General features: G+C 36.6%; 1 protein-coding gene across 12 annotated transcripts in view; it reads left to right on the top strand.

Moving 5' to 3' along the window:
* The window catches only part of TTBK2 (tau tubulin kinase 2), a 137,199-nt gene that overhangs the window by 77,371 nt on the left and 40,200 nt on the right, over nt 1-19,628 (top strand). For all 12 annotated transcript variants that reach the window (XM_070797370.1, XM_070797374.1, XM_019968613.2 and 9 more), the window contains 5 exons: nt 4,871-5,011; nt 6,713-6,817; nt 10,272-10,337; nt 13,894-13,986; nt 14,533-14,658. In XM_070797370.1, the coding sequence (XP_070653471.1) occupies nt 4,871-5,011; nt 6,713-6,817; nt 10,272-10,337; nt 13,894-13,986; nt 14,533-14,658 (531 nt within the window). The remainder of the gene's footprint in view (nt 1-4,870; nt 5,012-6,712; nt 6,818-10,271; nt 10,338-13,893; nt 13,987-14,532; nt 14,659-19,628) is intronic.

Below are 19,628 nucleotides of genomic sequence, written 5' to 3'. Positions count from 1 at the left end.
CTTTTGTATGCTATTTATAGTTTTTTTCTTCTGAATTTATTATGCATCTTACTTGATTATTATCATTTCCCCTGAAGAGGATAGGGCAGGTTTTACCCCCATTTTGCAAATGAAGAGACTTTAGCTCAAGGAGGCTTGAGGTTTTCCTGGGACTGACTGATTTGATGGGTGTTAGGACTTACTTGATGGACACCTTGGGCCAACATTCTTGGCACAATAAGAGAAAACTCTTTATTTTTGTGTATAGGCTACTACTGACTTGACGACATGGAGATGCTTTTTAAGTCTGCAGAGTCTCTTTCAGTCCTAGCATATAGTCTTTTTTATTTTATTTACACTCACCTTAATCTCACTTCTGGAAATGAGAAAGCTGCAAGTATGGAAAACTAAGGAGGATGGTGTATATGAGGCAATGATGGCTCTCTGACCTTTGGCAAGCTCCTGTGGACTCATCTAAGAATGCTTTGTTTTGACTTGCATGCTGTTTTGTTTTGTTTTTCCCCATCATAAAAAAATTAACCCACCATTAACCTCTATATGTTTGACTTGATTTGAGATAAAACTAAAGCTGGTATAACTGAGGGTTCTTTCTCTTGTTTGACATATTAAAGTTGACTGCCAGGGGGTCCCCATATATTTTGATAAAATTTATATGCTCAGACCCAGTTTCTCACCAACATTTCTAATTTCTTCTAAAAACCCTCCTTGTTCTTAAGCTAACTTTAGTCTTTTGCCTCCTGGTGATTCAGTTATATAATATCTGCCTTTAAATTTTTAAGGAATAATCCCATTTCTCCTGTAGAAATTCTAGCTATTTACCATGAAAATGGGTCTGAAATCTAATAGGGTTCAAGCAGTCACACACGTTTATTTTCTTATATCTACTAGGAAGACCGTGGTCAGGTCTCATTTGCTATCCTGTCACCACTGAGGCTTTATGTGATCATCCTTAGTATAGCCAAAGGATGGTATTTTGTGATAAGCATATCACCTAGGAAAGGGCAAAAAATGTTTTGAATCCTGTAACCAGAACAGATATAGATCTAGATTGCCTAACATCAGGGCTGCCATGTATTTTTAAGCTTTTTATTATTGTGGAAAAAATTAAATATAAATGAAACTAGAGTTGTATTATGCCTTTCTTCTCCTTCCTCAGATGATTTAAAAGCAAATTGAAGTCATATTTTATCATAAATATATCAATATATAGTCAAGGATTCTTTTTTTCCCACTAGTAACCATAATACACAATAATATCTTTTCAAGTCAGTCTTCACATTTTCTTGGTTGTGTCTCTCACTTATTTTTATATTTGTTATACTTGAACCTGGTTCCAGACAAGGTTCACACATTGTATTTGGTGGATATGCATATCTTAAGCCTCTTTTTTTTTTTAAACAAAAATTTTAAAAGATTTATGTATGTATTAATTTATTTATTTTTGGCCGTGCTGGGTCTTTGCTACTGCAGGCAGGCTTTTTCTAATCGCAGCCAGCCAGGGCTACTCCTCCTTGCTGCGCACAGGCTTCTCCTGGCAGTGGCTTCTCTTGTTGCCGAGCACGGGCTCTAGGAGTGTGAGCGTCAGTACTTGCAGCATGTGGGCTCAGTAGTTGTGGCGCACTGGCTTAGTTGCTCTGCGGCATGTGGAATTTTCCCAGACCAGGGATCAAACCTGTGTCCCCTGCAGTTGCAGGTGGATTCTTAACCACGAGACCACCAGGCAAGCCCCTATTTTTATTTTTTTAAAATATTTATTTATTTGGCTGTGCCAGGTCTTAGTTGTGGACGATTTGATCATCACTGTGTCGGAGAAGGCAGTGGCAACCCACTCCAGTTCTCTTGCCTGGAAAATCCCATGGACGGAGGAGCCTGGTGGGCTGCAGTCCATGGGGTCACAAAGAGTCGGACACGACTGAGCAGCTTCACTTTCACTTTTCACTTTCATGCATTGGAGAAGGAAATGGCAACCCACTCCAGTGTTCTTGCCTGGAGAATCCCAGGGACCAGGGAGCCTGGTGGGCTGCCATCTCTGGGGTCGCACAGACTTGGACATGACTGAAGTGACTTAGCAGCAGCAGCAGTGGCATGAGGAGTTTTTATGCAGGATCTTAGTTGTGGCACGTGGAATCTAGTTCCCTAACCAGGGATACTAGGGATTGAACCTGTGCCCCCTGCATTGGGAGCTTGGAGTCTTAGCCACTGGACTACCAGGAAAGTCCCTCTTAAGCCTCTTTTTAAAAGTTCCCTCTCATTTTTTTTTCTTAAGTTTTTTTTTTGTTGTTGTTTGTATTGTCATTGATTAAAAAAGTTATTTGTTATGCAGAAGTTTCAATGCTCTGGATTTTGCTAATTGTCTCCATGTGGTAATACTTAACATATTCTTCTGTCCCCTATATTTTCTATAAATTTGTGATTAGATCAGATTCCAGTTTTATTTTGCTAGAATAGTTCAGAGATGGGTTGTGTGCTTCCTATTTATATTATATCAGGAGACAGTGTCTGCTTGTCTCTTTTAGTTGTGTTAAGATTGAATCAGTGAGGTTCTGAGGTCCATCCATTTTAAAGTTCCCATAATTTTTCTCTTGTGTGTGTTGAGTCACTCAGTCATGTCCAGCTCTTTGTGACCCCATGAACTATCACCCCCCAGGCTCCTCAGTCCATAGGGATTCTCCAGGCAAGAATACTGGAGTGGGTTGCCGTGCTGGAGTAGGTTGTCATGCCCTCCTCCAGGGGATCCTTCCAACCCAGGGATCGAACCCAGGTCTCCCACATCGCAGGCATCTGATTTTTCTCTTAGGTTTTATCAACCTGTTAGTAATCACTGCCAAAATTCTTTACTTCAGTGGGGTTGCAAATGTACAGTTATAATTTTACAATTCCTCTTTGTTTATTACTGGAATTCTTTTAAAAGCATCCCATCAATTATTAGGTTATCCTTAGGTACATTTCACACAGAAAGGCAGGACTAATGTTTGATTCTTTTAATTTCAAGTTTTCAGAAAAATGAATTGGCTCCCAGTAGGGAGCTTTGACAGCATCATCCTTACTTTCTGACCCTGGAGGAGGAAACGGCAACCCACTCCACTATCATTGCCTGGAAAATGTCGTGGACAGAGGAGCTGGCAGGCTACAGTCCATGGGGTCGCACAGAGTCGGACACAACTGAGCGACTTTAGTTTACTTTCTGATTCCTCCTAATGAGAAATGGTGTTTAGAGACCAGAATCTAGATGCTGTGGGTCCCTCCAATTGGGTTGGTCATTGTTTTAAATTCTTTTCAAGTGGATAGGTTCAGGGTATATAAATTTTTTTACAAGAAAAAATATATCATGGCTCATATTGATATTTCCAGTTTCAAATTTTTTGTGATAGAACTTCTGGCATATAATTTCTTTGATTTTATTATATATTTTCATTTCTTTGCCTAATATATGTAGATGAAATTATGGTTAAAATTTACATGAGAATTATCTAGTATATGTGTGTAGGAAGGGAGACATTGTATGTTACATATGGGGAGAGGAGGGGTGGATAACAGATGAAAAAAGATTGGCCATTAATTGATAATTATTAATTCTGAGTGATGGATAGGTATATGAGGGTTCATTATATTACTTTCTTTCCTTTTGAGTATGTTTAAAATTTTTAATAATAAAATCCTCTTGCATAGTTATTGGATCATGTTAAATTTATAGCATTATTTAGGGAGAAATGAGTTTCCTTTTTTATTTAATAATATTCATTCCATATTACTATGAATATAAATTCTTCATATAAATGCCACAGGTGGAACTGCAGCATCATAGCCTGCTCTCAATCAGAATGCTGATTTGTTACCTACTCAATAAGGAGTCTTCTGGGTAGATCAGTACTGTAAAATGGAAAAAGAACACTTTCCAGTTAAACAGACTTAGATTTGAAGAACAACTTTATCTTAACAGGTTAACATTATTTAAACTCTCTGAGCCTTAGTATCCTCATCTGAAATATTGGTGTAGCAACTTTTGTTTAGGGTGCTAAGGACTAAATACAGTCATGAATGTAATACATCTGGCACAGACTAGATAAATTCTTTGCTTTTATCTACTGCTGTGATTGTTTCATACCTTTTTATTTATAATAGTAATTAGCACCTATTGAGTACCTACTGTGTGCCAGACACTACATGGATCTTGTTTAAGCCTTATAAAACAGTATAAGGTAAGTATTATTGGCCCCATTTTATAAGGAAGCTGTGACATAGAAAAGTAGTTTGTATAGGAATATATGTTAGGCAATAATGAGGAATTACTGCCCTGTGTATGTGTATCTTTTTTATGTAATCAAGACTACATTTTGTTATGACATCAGTGACAAAGGGAAACATGACGACTCAGGAACATAATATGTTATAGACGTAGAAAAGATAAAGACAAATAGTATAAGATATAACTTTTATGTGAAATCTAAAAATTATAACAAACTAGTGAGTAGAACAAAAAAGAAGCAGGTTCACAGTGGGGAGAGGGAAGCAGGAGATGGGGCAATATAGGGATAAGAGATTTTTGAAAAGTGTTTTTATGGCGTTATATGAAATCATGTGTGTGAAACTTGCAAATTGTGAAGTACTATAGATTTTAAAGAGTCCTTCATTTAAAAAAAAAGTTTAAAAAAAGGAAACAACTTTAAAAAAAACTTTGGTTATTCTTACATTTGTCTGAAATGTTCATACATTATCTTAAGAGAATTCTTCTCTTGAGTGAGAGGATCATGATTCAGATAAAATCCTTGCTATTTCACTCAAAACATCTTTTAATGGTAAACGAATAATTCTTTGCTCTTCTCTCATGCTTTCAGTAGCGTACTTGAAAGCGTTTATTTGGTTTCCACAGGGCCGGAATCTGGCAGATCTACGCCGGAGCCAGTCCCGGGGCACATTCACCATTAGCACTACTCTTCGCTTGGGTAGACAGATTCTGGAGTCTATTGAGAGCATCCATTCTGTGGGATTCTTGCACCGAGACATCAAACCGGTAGGGGGCCTTTTCCTGCCGGAGCTCAGAATGAGTTTGCTTGGTACTCTTGGTCTTATGATGTGTGTGTGTGCTCAGTCACTCAGGGTGTCAGACTCTTTGCAACTCTATGGATTGTAGCCTACCAGGCTCCTCTGTCCATGGAATTTTCCAGGAAAGAATATTGGAACAGGTTGCCATTTCCTATTCCAGAGGATCTTCCCAACCCAGGGATCAAACACACATCTCTTGTGTCTCCTGCACTGGCAGGCAGGCTCTTTACCACTGCACCACCTGGGAAGCCCAGTCTTATGATGGGACACAGTAAATTACAAATGTAGGCTTCTATGTTAAATACAAGATAATATTTCAATTTCCGTGGCAGAGATGTAAACTAGAAGTGTATTATAACTTGCCTTTTAATTTTTTAAAAATTGTAATTATAGACTATAACTTATAATCAAGAGCTTTTCTCAAACAATGAAAGTGTTGCTCAGCAGCCAAATTAAAAATAACTAATGTTTGATTTATGTGTTAAAACTGATACTTAGCCTTACACCTAAATTGATAGTCATTTTTGGATTTCTTTTTTCTGATATTGGTTAAAAATACAGATGCATGTTGCTTTTAGATGTTGTGTTCTTTGAACTATTTCTCAAGTGACAAATTATACTTGAAAGAAACCATCAATTATAAAAGAGCTTGCTTTTTCTCCTGAGTGCTACAGTGCCAATATAGTATTTTTTTCTATTCTGTTTTCCTAGAAATTGCGATTTCTGTAACTGTTAAATATGCTTTAATTTTCTCCTTCTTGGTTTTTGTATTACTCACAGGGCAAATGACCCGTTTCTGATATGCTGTATTTACTATAAATTTATTGTGTTGCTTGTTGCAGTTGAAAATTTTACCCATCTGTTGCTACATGATTTCAAAAATTAAACAGTTTACATGAAAATGACAGCTAAAATTAACGTAGTTGAGTCAGACTTAATGTAATATAGATTTTTCCTGCTTTTATTTCCATGTCAAGTTAAATGTCATTATTTGAGAACCATGGTAATTGAAGAGTTTCCAGTTTGATTAGAAAGCTCCCTAACTAGAACAGTATTTTAAAATAAAAGCTAACAATTCTATAACAATTAGACTTTTGCTTTTATAAATTCCTTTACTTATTATACCCAGTTTTGCAAACTTGTGGTCATTTAATGTCACATTTATCTTTGTTAAGGGAAGAATGGAAAATACATTGTCCTTAAGTCTGTTATGTTTCCTTGAATTATATTTTTATTTTTGCACTTAGTGAAATTCAGCTTCATGATGCTTATAGGAAACTCATTTCAATTTCTGGACTATATATTCTATTTCGTTCACTCCTAGTTCTTCCCATTTTAAAAAGTAAGGGCTGGGTGTTTGTTTAAGTAGTGACTTAGACTAGAATTTCAAGAAACTTATTGGAGTACTGACTCCAATTAAATCAGTGTTGTATTTTATGTAATTTTATAATAGTCACATAAATTTTTTTTGCTCAAGTTCACCTGATCTTAGGCATTAATAGAACCTGCAGCAAAATTATGTGTTAATATCCAATAAACATTGACTAGAGCAGTAGAAGTGGGATGTGTATTATATAGAGTTTAAATAGAAGAATTAAAATACAGGAAGGATAAGATATAAGGACTACATGTAATAACAATAGGTATGTTTTCGTCCTTTATTTTCTAGTCAAACTTTGCCATGGGTCGCTTTCCTAGTACGTGTCGGAAATGTTATATGCTTGATTTTGGCTTGGCTCGACAGTTTACCAATTCCTGTGGTGACGTCAGACCAGTAAGATTTTTCATACTATTATGAAATATTTGAGGATTAACTTATTATAGTATCACTCTTTTTAAAGAAATGCCGATTGTGTATCAGAATGGGTATCATCCAAGAAGTATCATAGAGAGTTTATGATTACGTTACAGATGGTATTCATTAATTTTATTATTGAGTGTTACAGCTTTTAAAAACATGTACAGAGTTAGAGTGTATCTTGTAAGAACACACATTACCCCTTGAGGATCAAGCGTCTTTTTTGCAGTCTGAGCTTCTTTCTACATCATATACTACTTCTGTTTCAGTTACTGTATTTGTCATATGCAGAATTTACATTTAGTTCTGTTTTAAAATTTATCTTTAGTGATATTCCCTGTTTGATATGGCATTGCTGTTATACTTGCCTTTCTTTAATTAATCAAGCTTTCCTTTAGTTCTATAACATATTTATAATACCTACTTTGAAATCTTTTTTATATCCAGCATCTAGTCATTCTCATAAGCAGTTTTTGTTGCCTACTTTTTTTTTTTTTACATATATGGGTCACATTTTCCTGTTTCTTTGCATGTCTTGTAATTTTTTGTTGTTGCTGGGAACTGGGCATTTTAGATAATGCTTGCATGCTGCTTCTGCTTAGTTGCTTCAGTTGTGTCTGACTCTTTGCGACCCTATGTACCATAGTCTGCCAGGCTCCTCTGTTCTTAACATTTAGTTCCTTAACATATTCTTTCTTGTGTACAATAAATACAAATGTGTACTCTTATTTTTTCCTTTTTGCTTCAAAAGGTAGCATGATGTACACTTCCCTTTTTTTTTTTTTACTTTACAGTGTATCTAGGAGATCTTTCCATGTCAGAATATAGAGCAGCTGCAAAGTGTATATCTTTGCAAATATTTGTATATCTTTACAAATCTCCAGAAGTGTAATTGCTGGGTCAAAGAGAACATATGCATTTGCAACTTTAATGGTTAATAGTGAAAGTCACTCAGTCATGTCCCACTCTTTGTGATCTCATGGACGGTAGCCTGTCAGGCTCCTTCATCCATGGAATTCTCCAGGCAAGAATACTGGAGTGGGTTGCCATTTCCTTCTCCAGGGGATCTTCCTGACCCGGGCTTGAACCCAGGTCTCCTGCATTGCAGGCAGATCTTTACCGTCTGAAATAGCTATTGCCAAATTACCATCAATTGAGGAAGTTTCTGGAGATCACCTTTTTCAAGGCTCAGTTATGTGTTTCCTTATTCTTAAGACATCCTTCCTCCATAGGACTTCTCCTTTCTTCTCACCAAGTAGAACTAATTCTTACCACTCCTAGACTTTCATAGCCCATTGTACTTTGCTAATGGTGTTTATTATAATCTACTTTCAATTACAGTTACCTGCATTTATAGCTGCTTTCCCCAGTTAGGTTGAATTGTTTTTTCTGCATTATTTAAGGTGGCTGAATTTCTTTGACCTGGTATTATTTCTTGGAGGGATCACATCAAAATCTCCCTAGACAGCTGATCTCTCTTTACCTCTGTCTCAACCTTTCCATGGCAAAAGTAAGGTCAGAGCCAGAACAAAGGACTTTTAAATGGTTTTCTTCTAGAAGGAGAAATCTTCAACCTCAGAGTTACATCAGCCAAATTGAGAATATTAGATATTCCTGTTAGTCATGATGTCTTAGGAAAATATTGAGATCTGTTGACTGTGATTGTCAGTGAATAGCAGCTAAGGAAAAAAAGGGAGCTTAAATAGATTGCAGAAATGTTTGATTCCTGAGACTTGTCACTAAATACGAAAAACATTTTAAAAATAGTTAAATCTTGAAACTAAAAAGGAATAACTGAAGGAGAAAGATAATTTGATGAAATAAGAAATAAGTAGATAATTAATACGAATAGATTAAACACAGGTTGCAGAAATGAACAAATGGAGGAAGAACACATAGAATGTTTATCTGTGTATAGCACATGACTGAAATGACTCTGGTACCTGAAGATTTTTAAAATAACATTCATTGTAATCTCTTCAGACTACCACATTAGTACATGTTAATTGAGGATAATTTGAAATTACTGAAAAAGAGAGCAAAAAATTCTACTAATGAAAATTATTGGCCATGATCATTTTAAAATATGTCAGTTTTCCTGTTGAGCTACAGCACCATCCATGAATCTTAAAAGCACTGACTTGATCTTTGTGAAGCAGTAAAGTAGAAACATGGAGAAGGAAATGGCAGCCCACTCTAGCATTCTTGCCTGGAGAATCCCATGGGCAGAGGAGCCTGGTGGGCTACAGTCCATGGAGTTGCACAGAGTCAGACATGACTGAAGTGATTTAGCATGAAATAGACTATATGATTTCAAGTCAGAAGACCTTGGTTTATCACCTACTAATTCTGTGTCCTCAAACAAGTTTACTTTTTGGAACTTGTTTCTGTGTCTGTAAAGTGGGCACAAAAAAGACTTTGCCATCACAGGGTTTATATTCCATTGAAAGAAGCAGGGAAAAACCAAATAAGTAAAAATATGAATAAAATTAATTTTAGGTAGCAAAAGATGTTTTGTGGAAAAAAAAAAGCAGAGTAAAAGAACAGAGTGGCATTGCAAGGGCAGATATTATTTTAAATTACGATGATTAAAGAATATTTCTCTGAGGAGGTGACATTCACGCAGAGGGCTGAATTTGGGATAGAAGAGCCAGCCATTGGAGGCATGTAGAGAGATGGTATTCCAGCTAGAGAGAATGACAAGTACAAAGTCTTGTGCTAGAAACAAACTTTATTGAAGGCGAAACCTCAAGTAAATCCATTTTGGCATGAGGCAAGTGCCAGAATCTTGGAACGTGTTGTAGGCCCAATAAGTAGAATTTGGACTTTATTCCAAGTTGAGCTCTCTGGGACTTGGATTCACATATTATGTAGAGTTTATTCCCAGTACCTGGCACATAATAAGTGCACTATAACTTGAGTTGATGAATATGTGAATTACACGTACAGGGAGAGGTTCAAGTTGCCACCATCTCTGAATTGAGTTTGAGTGATATACCCAAGACAAAGAGGTTGGTATCTTAGTTTACTTAGACTTTATGTTTTTAATGTACTTATTTATAACCAGAGTCTGAATATTAACGTATATACTATGATGCTTGGAATGATTCTGGGTACATGAAAGCATTTATTTTTTCTCATGGATAGAGTTTATTTATCATAAATCCTACTTTATTTTAAAATGTAGGTAGAAAAAATGAGATTCATTGATAATTAAAATATGACTCATTAATAGCTATTATATTTTAAATGTATGATTTAGAGATATTCTCCTCTAATTTTTATAATTTCACTTATTAAAAAAAGTTAGAAATTTAAGTCATGTTTTCTTGACTATAATACATCTTTCTCCCTTCTACTTCATGAGCTCAACTGTGCTGGATCTTATGCTATTTAAAGCTCATTTTTTATTCTTTGCTTGGTTTTGTAGCCTCGAGCTGTGGCAGGCTTTCGAGGGACAGTTCGTTATGCATCAATCAATGCTCATCGGAACAGGGTAGGTGTCTGAACTAGAGTCATAGCTGTATGCGCATGCTGATGCTTGAATCAGACTGACTTCTTTACATTAGAGTACAGAGGTGTTAGTAATACTAAGGCATGGTAAGGTGTATAGTGGATATATAATAGATGTGTGCAGCTGCAGAGAAAATAAAATTGAATCTGGCAGAAAATATAATAGCTAATTATATATACATCTATGGGGAATCTTGTGTCCTTAATTAGATATAAGTAAGTATTAATACATTTATTAAAGAATTTTGCATAAATAAGACATCTGTGTTCTATTTCAAGAAGTTATTTGGGAATTCATATTATCAATACATAATGAAATGTAGGTCATCATTTTATCTGTAATATACATCTAATCTGTTATATACTCTCCATCAAACATTTGTTTTTATGAATATCTAAAATATAGAAACTTAAATTTTTCTTTCATCTTGAGTGAGTTGTTCATCTCTTTTTGGGTTAAATTTTAAAAACCTCTCTTTTTTTCTTACTTTTATCCTTTTATTTTGCTCTAATATTTTTTTTCCTCACCCTGAACTTTAGTTATGAGTAGGAAAGGTGAGTACTTTATGGATTCTCAATCCTTGAACTTGTTTGGACAGAGTTGGGAAATTTAACATGTGATTCCTTGATAAAGAGAAATCTCTTGATTTTTGTTGCCTTATTCTTGTGCAGCCAAAACTGCTTTAATTAAAACTTGACTGATGCTAAATGTAATAGGACTAGAATCCTGTGGTTTTATATGCAATGCTTCAGTTACCTTGGTTTCTCAGGATGTAATTATAAATTGAAAATAGTTAAAGTATTTTTTTATCTGTGTGAAATACTCTGCTAAGCATTTGTAACTCATTTGATTTGATTCAGTGTGTTTTATTTTTTGGTATTTAGTTAATTATTCTATCTTGAAAAGAAAGTATTCATTCTCCAGATAGATTCTTGCAAAATTTTAGAAGTACTATGCTTTCTAATTAATTCTGTTATATGTTCACATTGGAATCTTTGAAATATGAAATTCATTTTGAGATAAGCATAAACATGTTCAGGGATCATAATATAAGCATTTCCAAAATAACTACTAGAAATAGATTATGTGTGTGTTTTTTTTTAATTTAAAGAGTAGAGATTTCTTCTAAAAGCCTTTCCAGCGTAGAGTGATCTATCAGCTGTTCTGTTAACCTGCTTATTAATGTTGATAGGGAAATTTGATCACATACTGCACTGGTTCTTACCCTTCTTTTCTGGTCCCAACACATCTGAGGAGTAGTATGCTTTATATGGTAGCATAGCTTCACAATACTGATTGTCAGTGTATATGGTGACAGAGGAATACGACTAGTAGAACCTTGAGAGATTGTTGTCTAGTTTAAAAATAATTCCCAGGTAACTCTAATATACTTCTTTCTTCCATGCTCTGTGACCTTGATTTGATCATTTCTAAACTTAATGCACTGCATTTCTATTTTGGGGGTACCTAAATCTTAACCATTTTTGTTTGTTTTTTGTTTTCTTTTAAGTGAAAGCAGGTTTATTTAGAGAATTTGAAACTTAACATGAATAATTTCCAAACAATACAAGGACTTTTCAAAATACTTGAATACTGTTTACTTCATCTCATTGTTTTCCTGCATTTTAATCCTTTGTTAATATTTGTTTTATTGCAATGTGTATGTGCTCCGTCACTCAATCATGGCCGACTCTTTCCAACCCCATGGATTGTAGCCCACTAGGCTCCTCTATACATGAAATTTTCTAGGCAAGATTACTGAAGTGGGTTGTCATTTCTTACTCCAGGGGATCTTCCTGACGCAGGGATCAAACCCATGTCTCCTGCTTTGGCAGGAGGATTCTTTACCACTGCACCACCTGGGAAGCCCATTTATCACAATACTTTGAAGAAATTATTTTACTTCTGGTTCTGTGGTTCTTACTGAGATCTTTGTCCATTTAATTCTTGTTGAAAGTGAAAAGTGAAAGTGAAATCACTCAGTTGTTTCCAACTCTTTGGGACCCCATGGACTGTAGCCTATGAGGCTCCTCCATCCATGGAATTTTCCAGGCAAGAATACTGGAGTGGGTTGCCATTTCCTTATCCAGGAGATCTTCCCCACCCAGGGATAGAACCCCGGTCTTCCACATTGTAAGTAGATGCTTTTACCATCTGAGCCACCAGGGAAATTTGCATTTAATCGTCTTTTTTTTTTTCTTGACTACTTTTGGTATCTTCTCTTTGTCTTTGGTGTCCTGTAGAAATGTTCAAATCTGCCTTGGTGTGGATTTCTTTATGTTCATTCTTTTTGAGATTTGTAATGCTTCCTAAGGGCTTCCCTGGTGGCTCAGTGGTAAAGAATTTGCCTACCAATGTAGGAGACGTGGGTTCGATCCCTGAGTCAGGAAGATCCCCTGGAGAAGAAAATGCAACCCACTCCAGTATTCTTGCTGGAGAATCCTGTGGACAGAGGAACCTGGGCTATTTCAAATAATGATCTGGTGGGGTTTTATCTATAAGATTTCAAAGAGACCTAAATTTAGGGGTGCTTTTTTACCTTGAGAGGATTTTCATCTGATATGTCATTACTGCAGAATAGGATCACCCAGAAAACACCATTTCTGGACTTGGTTTCCTGGACCACATAGACAATATAAATTTAAACCCCAAATCTGAGTGAGGGGCAGGCCCGTGGTAACAGATTCTCAGGATGTTGTTTTTTGTTGTTGTTTTTGTTTTAAAAAAACATTATCTCTTTGATAGTGGTCAAATTTTACCAAGAATAAAATTATTGTAGTAATAACATACATACCAAATACTGCATTAAAGATAGCCCCTTGAGGGTCCTAGGTACATGGTGTGGGGAGAGGTGGGGCAGTGTCTCAGTTGCAACTCCTGTCTTGTGTAGGCTTAATGTTTTTACACCTGTCCCCTTCATGACTGATAAAACCCTGGTTGATAAACCTATGACAGATGCCTCCAAACAGCCAAAACCAAAGCTTCGGTCTTAGGTTGCTTTTCATGTTTCCAGCTTTCTTTTCCTTTTGGTTCTGAAGATTTTCTTTGCTGCTGCTTCATCTTTTTTTTATATTGTAGTAAAGAACACATAACATTCAATTTGCCGCCTTAACCATTTTGATATATACAATTAAGTAGTGTTAAGTATATCCACACTATTTTGCACCAGATTTCTACAACTTTTTCATTTTGCAACATTGAAATTCTGTACCCACTTAGCACTGACTCCCCTTCCCCCACTTCTCTGAATTCCTTGGCAACCACCTTCCTTTACTAATTAATTAACTCATTTATTAATTAATGGGTTCTTAAATACATTATTTCCAGTATTTCTGGGTTTTTGGGTGTTCTTTATATCGAAAATTTTTCAGTAAATCTGTTCTACCATGTAGATTGTTTTATAGCTTTACGGATATGTAAATATACCTGCCAGATAGTTTTATGGAAAAATGAAAACACAATGGTTAGGCCTTAGACAATGTAATGAACTCACAGGAGCAGTAATGTAATGTGACTGAATTCTCTTTTGCTTATGAAGGAAATGGGAAGACATGATGACCTTTGGTCCTTGTTCTATATGTTGGTGGAATTTGTGGTTGGTCAGCTCCCTTGGAGAAAAATAAAGGACAAGGTAATTTTGAAAATGGAAGCATCAGTTTTGGTAGTGGAAGGAGTACAAATTTCTCCTGGGTAGGCATTTTTTGTTGAAATTATACTTATGTATAAGAATTAACATTTTCCAACCCTTTCACTATATCCTAATATGTATATTTTTCTTTCTATGAGCTGATATTATAATTTTTTCTATGAAAATGCTAATTTAAGTACAACTGTCATTTCTGATTAAATTTTGAGCTCTCTTAGCTTTATTTTCACTAGTTCTCTTTTTTCTTTTTTAAAGTCAATTAGGTCTTTTAAGTGAAGTAAGTCAGAAAAAGACACATAACCATATGATATCACTTATAGTGTGGAATCTAAAATATGACACAAATGAATATCTACAAAACAGAGAAAACACTGATGGTTGCCAAGAAAAGAAATGTCAGTAGGCTTTTAATTTTTAATTGTCACATTATATTGTTCAATTTTATATACCCTTGAGACTGTTACTGAGAGGCTCTTAATGTGTAGCTTCCAAGAGAAATTGACTTTGGTTCCTTTTCTCTTTATTTCCCAGGAACAAGTGGGCTCTATTAAGGAGAGGTATGACCACAGGCTTATGTTGAAACATCTCCCTCCAGAATTCAGCATCTTTCTGGAGCACATTTCCTCTTTGGATTATTTTACAAAACCAGACTACCAGGTAATCATCTTTGTGAGTTCTGTGGATTAATTCTTTTTTCTCTTTTAGTATTTATTCTTACCAAGCATTGTACCATTGAGGGTGTTGTAAATGAGTTAGGTGGTTCCTAGAATAATACTTTTTAAAAAATAGTACTGTTTTAATACATCATGAGAAATGTGGTTAAATTAACTGATGATGACATTATCCATGTCTGCACATGTGTGTGTTTTCTCCCTTCTGGATGAACATACGTCATTAAGAGTTTTAGATTTGTTTATCATGTAGCATTCTAACTGCTCCTGCTGTGATTCTTTTGGTAGTTTTGAATTGCTGATAGTTCAGATTATGTAAATCCTATATCTAATTTGTTGACCAGAAGGAAATGTCCAGATCAGGAATATATCTGTTGAGGGCTTGAGGGTTACATATCATGTGTTAACATGCTATGGGAGAGTAGTCAGTAAAGATTACTGGCTCCATTTTGTCTGTGGTCAGTGAAACATTTCCTAAGAGCATCAGTTAGTGAGGCCTATTAGGGGTGACTAGGCTTACCATAAATTGCATATCAAACCCCAACCAGCTAAATTTCAGAAGATTCTGTTGCTCTCAAGGGAAACTTGGTCAGAGCTTAATGCAAGATAATCACTACTACTGAAAACATAAATTCAAGGCACACATTGATTAATAATAATATCAGTGTATAAGTTTTATCTACAAAGGACAACACATGGGCTTTACTGCCTGTTAATTTAAGTTTTAAAAAATTACTTATTTTTGGCTGTGCTGAGTCTTTGTTGCTGCATGGGCTTTCTCTTATTGTAGTGAGCAGGGGCTGCTCTCTAGTTGCTGTGCGCAGGCTTCTCATTGCAGTGGTTTCTCTTGTTGCAGAGCGGTGGCTCTAGGGCTCACGAGCTTCAGTAGTTGCAGCACACGGGCTCAAAGGTTTCAGTTCACAGGCTCTAGATCACAGAGTGGTGATAATAGTGGTGGTGTATGGACTTTGTTGCACTGCAGCATGTGGTATCTTCCCTGACCAGGGATTGAACCCATGTCTCCTGCATCGGCACGTGGATTCTTTACTGCTGAGATACCAGAGAAGCCCTAGTGGAAGTTTCATATTCTAAAGTGTTGTCAGTGTCGAAGACTAAAAGACTGTCTACTGCACAGTGAACTTATTTGCATATAATAAATATTTCTTTGTGAAAAATGCAGTTTTTGTATAATATATAAATAGAATATAAAGCAGAGAGGCAACATACAGTCTTGAGTCCTTAGAGATCTTAAGTAGGTGAGCCTGTGTTGTTCTTTTCTATGTGGCTATTTGGGTTATAACATATAGGCTAACAAATGGCAAAACTACATTGTATATGAGTCACTTTGGAATATGTTCTCATATTTATATTTTATATATGGATTTTTTTAAATGTGTAGCGTTCACATTACTTGCAATGAAATAATGAAGTTTTACTTGTAAGACTAGAATCAGGAGGAGCCAGGAATTGTTCCAACTTTCTCATCTTGGGTGGTAATAATTTTTTTATTGACAGTTTGATGTATTAGTTCCACAGCAAAAAAAGTTTTTAATTACATTCTCTGCTTAGTTATGCCTACATTCCAAAGAAGACTATAATGTTCACCAGCTAAAGTTTGAAACTTAGACCTACAATTTAAATTTACAAAATATTGTTCTCTGGTTTTTCATTTGGACATTCTTTTAGAGGCTTCTCTGTTATTCTGTCGCCTGATAACAATAGAAAATATAGTAATTTCCCCATTTTAGAAAAGAGAGAGCAGACATAACATTTTCATAACATTTTCTGATTCTTCTTTGCTCTTTGATCTTCCGTAAGCAGTGAGTAGGAGCAGAGGGCAGGTAGATGGGAGAAGGATAATTGGGGAAAAGGTGTTGGTGACTAAAAGATGTTCTGATGACTAGTATCAGTGTGATACCAGGTCCAGAAAGATCTGACCTTTGCACTTTCTGATTCCTGCTTTCCTCACAATGCCCTGCTGCAGTCTTCATTTTCAGAAAAATTACTCTACTTTGAATGTTCTTGTGAATTAATGGTGTCTAATGGTTAATATTATAATTTGGACTTCATTCCTGAATTTGAGTTTAATTACTGTTCTTTCAAAATTTTAAATTCCTTACTGAACAACCAGTGTAGTTAAAAACAGCAACAAACCTTCTCCAGCAGCAATCCAAAACCATGCCAGTACTTAGTGTGACTGCTTCCCTAGCTATATCAGAGGTCAGATAAACAATATGTCTCCAACTTTGTATGTTCTGAGACAGGACCAAAGGGAATATATTTCATAATCAAGGTGTTAAATGATGTTGTTTTCCAAAGCCACTTTTACTGTGAATGTCTGTTGTTTGTGAATTCTTAAAAATCATACTTTCTTGCCAGAGAATATCATTATCTTAACAAGTTGCATGTTGTCAGCACCCTACCAGTAACCAGTGGTGCTCGCCCTTGTAGCACGTGCAGACCAAGAGAGTTGATGCTGTCTACTGGGAATCTTATGCACGTCTCAGTTTCAATAAAGGCTGACATTCGCTTTTGGAAAGCACTATGGTGTTTGGGGAAATTACATCCAAACTTTACTTAGTACGTCCCTACTGGCTTTTAAATCCTGGAGGTACAGCTATGTCTTACTTTGTTTTTATTATCCCATACTCTCCTGACACTGTGCCTGGCACCTAAATTTTCAACAAATGCTAAGAAAATTGAATCGTACTTTGCCTAATAATCTCCTGCTCAAGAAATGTAAGAAAAATCAGCTCTCATGAATACATAAATCCTGTTTTCTGTCTGTTAAACTGAAGGTGAAGATGTTAAAATTGTAGTTAAATTAGAGTAAATGTATCTTACTATGAGTACGGTCAACCCTTGATATCGGCAGGGGATAGGTTCCAGGCCCTCGGGGATTACTGGTCCTCAACTCCCTCATATAAAACAGCATAATACTTGTATATAACTTTCGCACATCCTGTCATATACTTTAACTCATCTCTAGATTGCTTGTAAAACCTCAGTTCAGTTCAGTTCAGTTGCTCAGTCATGTCCGACTCTTTGCGACCCCATGAATCGCAGCACGCCAGGCCTCCCTGTCCATCACCAACTCCCAGAGTTCACTCAAACTCATGTCCATCAAGTTGGTGATGCCATCCAGCCATCTCATCCTCTTTCACCCCCTTCTCCTCCTGCCCCCAGTCCCTCCCAGCATCAAAGTCTTTTCCAATGAGTCAGCTCTTCGCATGAGGTAGCCAAAGTACTGGAGTTTCAGCTTCAGCATCAGTCCTTCCAGTGAACACCCAGGACTGATCTCCTCCAAAATGGACTGGTTGGATCTCCTTGCAGTCCAAGGGACTCTCAAGAGTCTTCTCCAACACCACAGTTCAAAAGCATCAATTCTTCGGCACTCAGCTTTCTTCACAGTCCAACTCTCAAATCCATACATGACCACTGGAAAAACCATAGCCTTGACTAGATGGACCTTTGTTGGCAAAGTAATATCTCTGTTGTTTAATGTTATCTAGGGTGGTCATAACTTTCCTTCCAAGGAGTAAGTGTCATTTAATTTCATGACTGCAATCACCATCTGCAGTAATCTTAGAGCCCCAAAAAATAAAGTCTTCCACTGTTGCCCCATCTATTTCCCATGAAGTGATGGGACCAGATGCCATGATCTTAGTTTTCTGAATGTTGAGCTTTAAGCCAACTTTTTCACTCTCCTCTTTCACTTTCATCAAGAGGCTTTTGAGTTCCTCTTCACTTTCTGCCATAAGGGTGGTGTCATCTGCATATCTGAGGTTATTGGTATTTCTCCCGGCAATCTTGATTCCAGCTTCTTCCAGCCCAGCGTTTCTCATGATGTACTCTGCATAGAAGTTAAATAAGCAGGGTGACAATATACAGCCTTGACGTACTCCTTTTCCTATTTGGAACCAGTCTGTTGTTCCATGTCCAGTTCTAACAGTTGCTTCCTGACCTGCATATAGGTTTCTCAAGAGGCAGGTCAGGTGGTCTGGTATTCCCATCTCTTTCAGAATTTTCCACAGTTGATTGTGATCCACACAGTCAGAGGCTTTGGCATAGTCAATAAAGCAGAAATAGATGTTTTTCTGGAACTCTCTTGCTTTTTCGATGAGCCAGCAGATGTTGGCAATTTGATCTCTGGTTCCTCTGCCTTTTCTAAAACCAGCTTGAACATCTGGAAGTTCATGGTTCACATATTGCTGAAGCCTGGCTTGGAGAATTTTGAGCATTCCTTACTAGCGTGTGAGATGAGTGCAATTGTGCGGTAGTTTGAGCATTCTTTGGCATTGCCTTTCTTTGGGATTGGGATGAAAACTGACCTTTTCCAGTCCTGTGGCCACTGCTGAGTTTTCCAAATTTGCTGGCATATTGAGTGTAGCACTTTCACAGCATCATCTTTCAGGATTTGAAAGAGCTCAACTGGAATTCCATCACCTCCACTAGCTTTGTTCGTGTGATGCTAAGGCCCACTTGACTTCCGATTCCAGGATGTCTGGTTCTAGGTGAGTGATCACACCATCGTGATTATCTGCGTCGTGAAGATCTTTTTTGTACAGTTCTTCTGTGTATTCTTGCCACCACTTCTTAATATCTTCTACTTCTGTTAGGTCCATACCATTTCTGTCCTTTATCAAGCCCACCTTTTCATGAAATGTTCCCTTGGTATCTCTAATTTTCTTGAAGAGATCTCTAGTCTTTCCCATTCTGTTGTTTTCCTCTATTTCTTTGCACGCTGAGGAGGGCTTTCTTATCTCTCCTTGCTATTCTTTGGAACTCTGCATTCAGATGCTTATATCTTTCCTTTTCTCCTTTGCCTTTCGCTTCTCTTCTTTTCACAGCTGTTTGTAAGGCCTCCCCAGACAGCCATTTTCCTTTTTTGCGTTTCTTTTCCATGGGGATGGTCTTGATCCCTATCTCCTGTACAATGTCACAAACCTCAGTCCA

Source organism: Bos indicus, chromosome 10 (assembly GCF_029378745.1).
Source record: "Bos indicus isolate NIAB-ARS_2022 breed Sahiwal x Tharparkar chromosome 10, NIAB-ARS_B.indTharparkar_mat_pri_1.0, whole genome shotgun sequence".
NCBI classification, from domain to species: Eukaryota; Metazoa; Chordata; class Mammalia; order Artiodactyla; family Bovidae; genus Bos; species Bos indicus.
The sequence above is the reverse complement of the archived record's forward strand: the minus strand, read 5'-3'. Positions and strand labels throughout refer to the sequence as shown.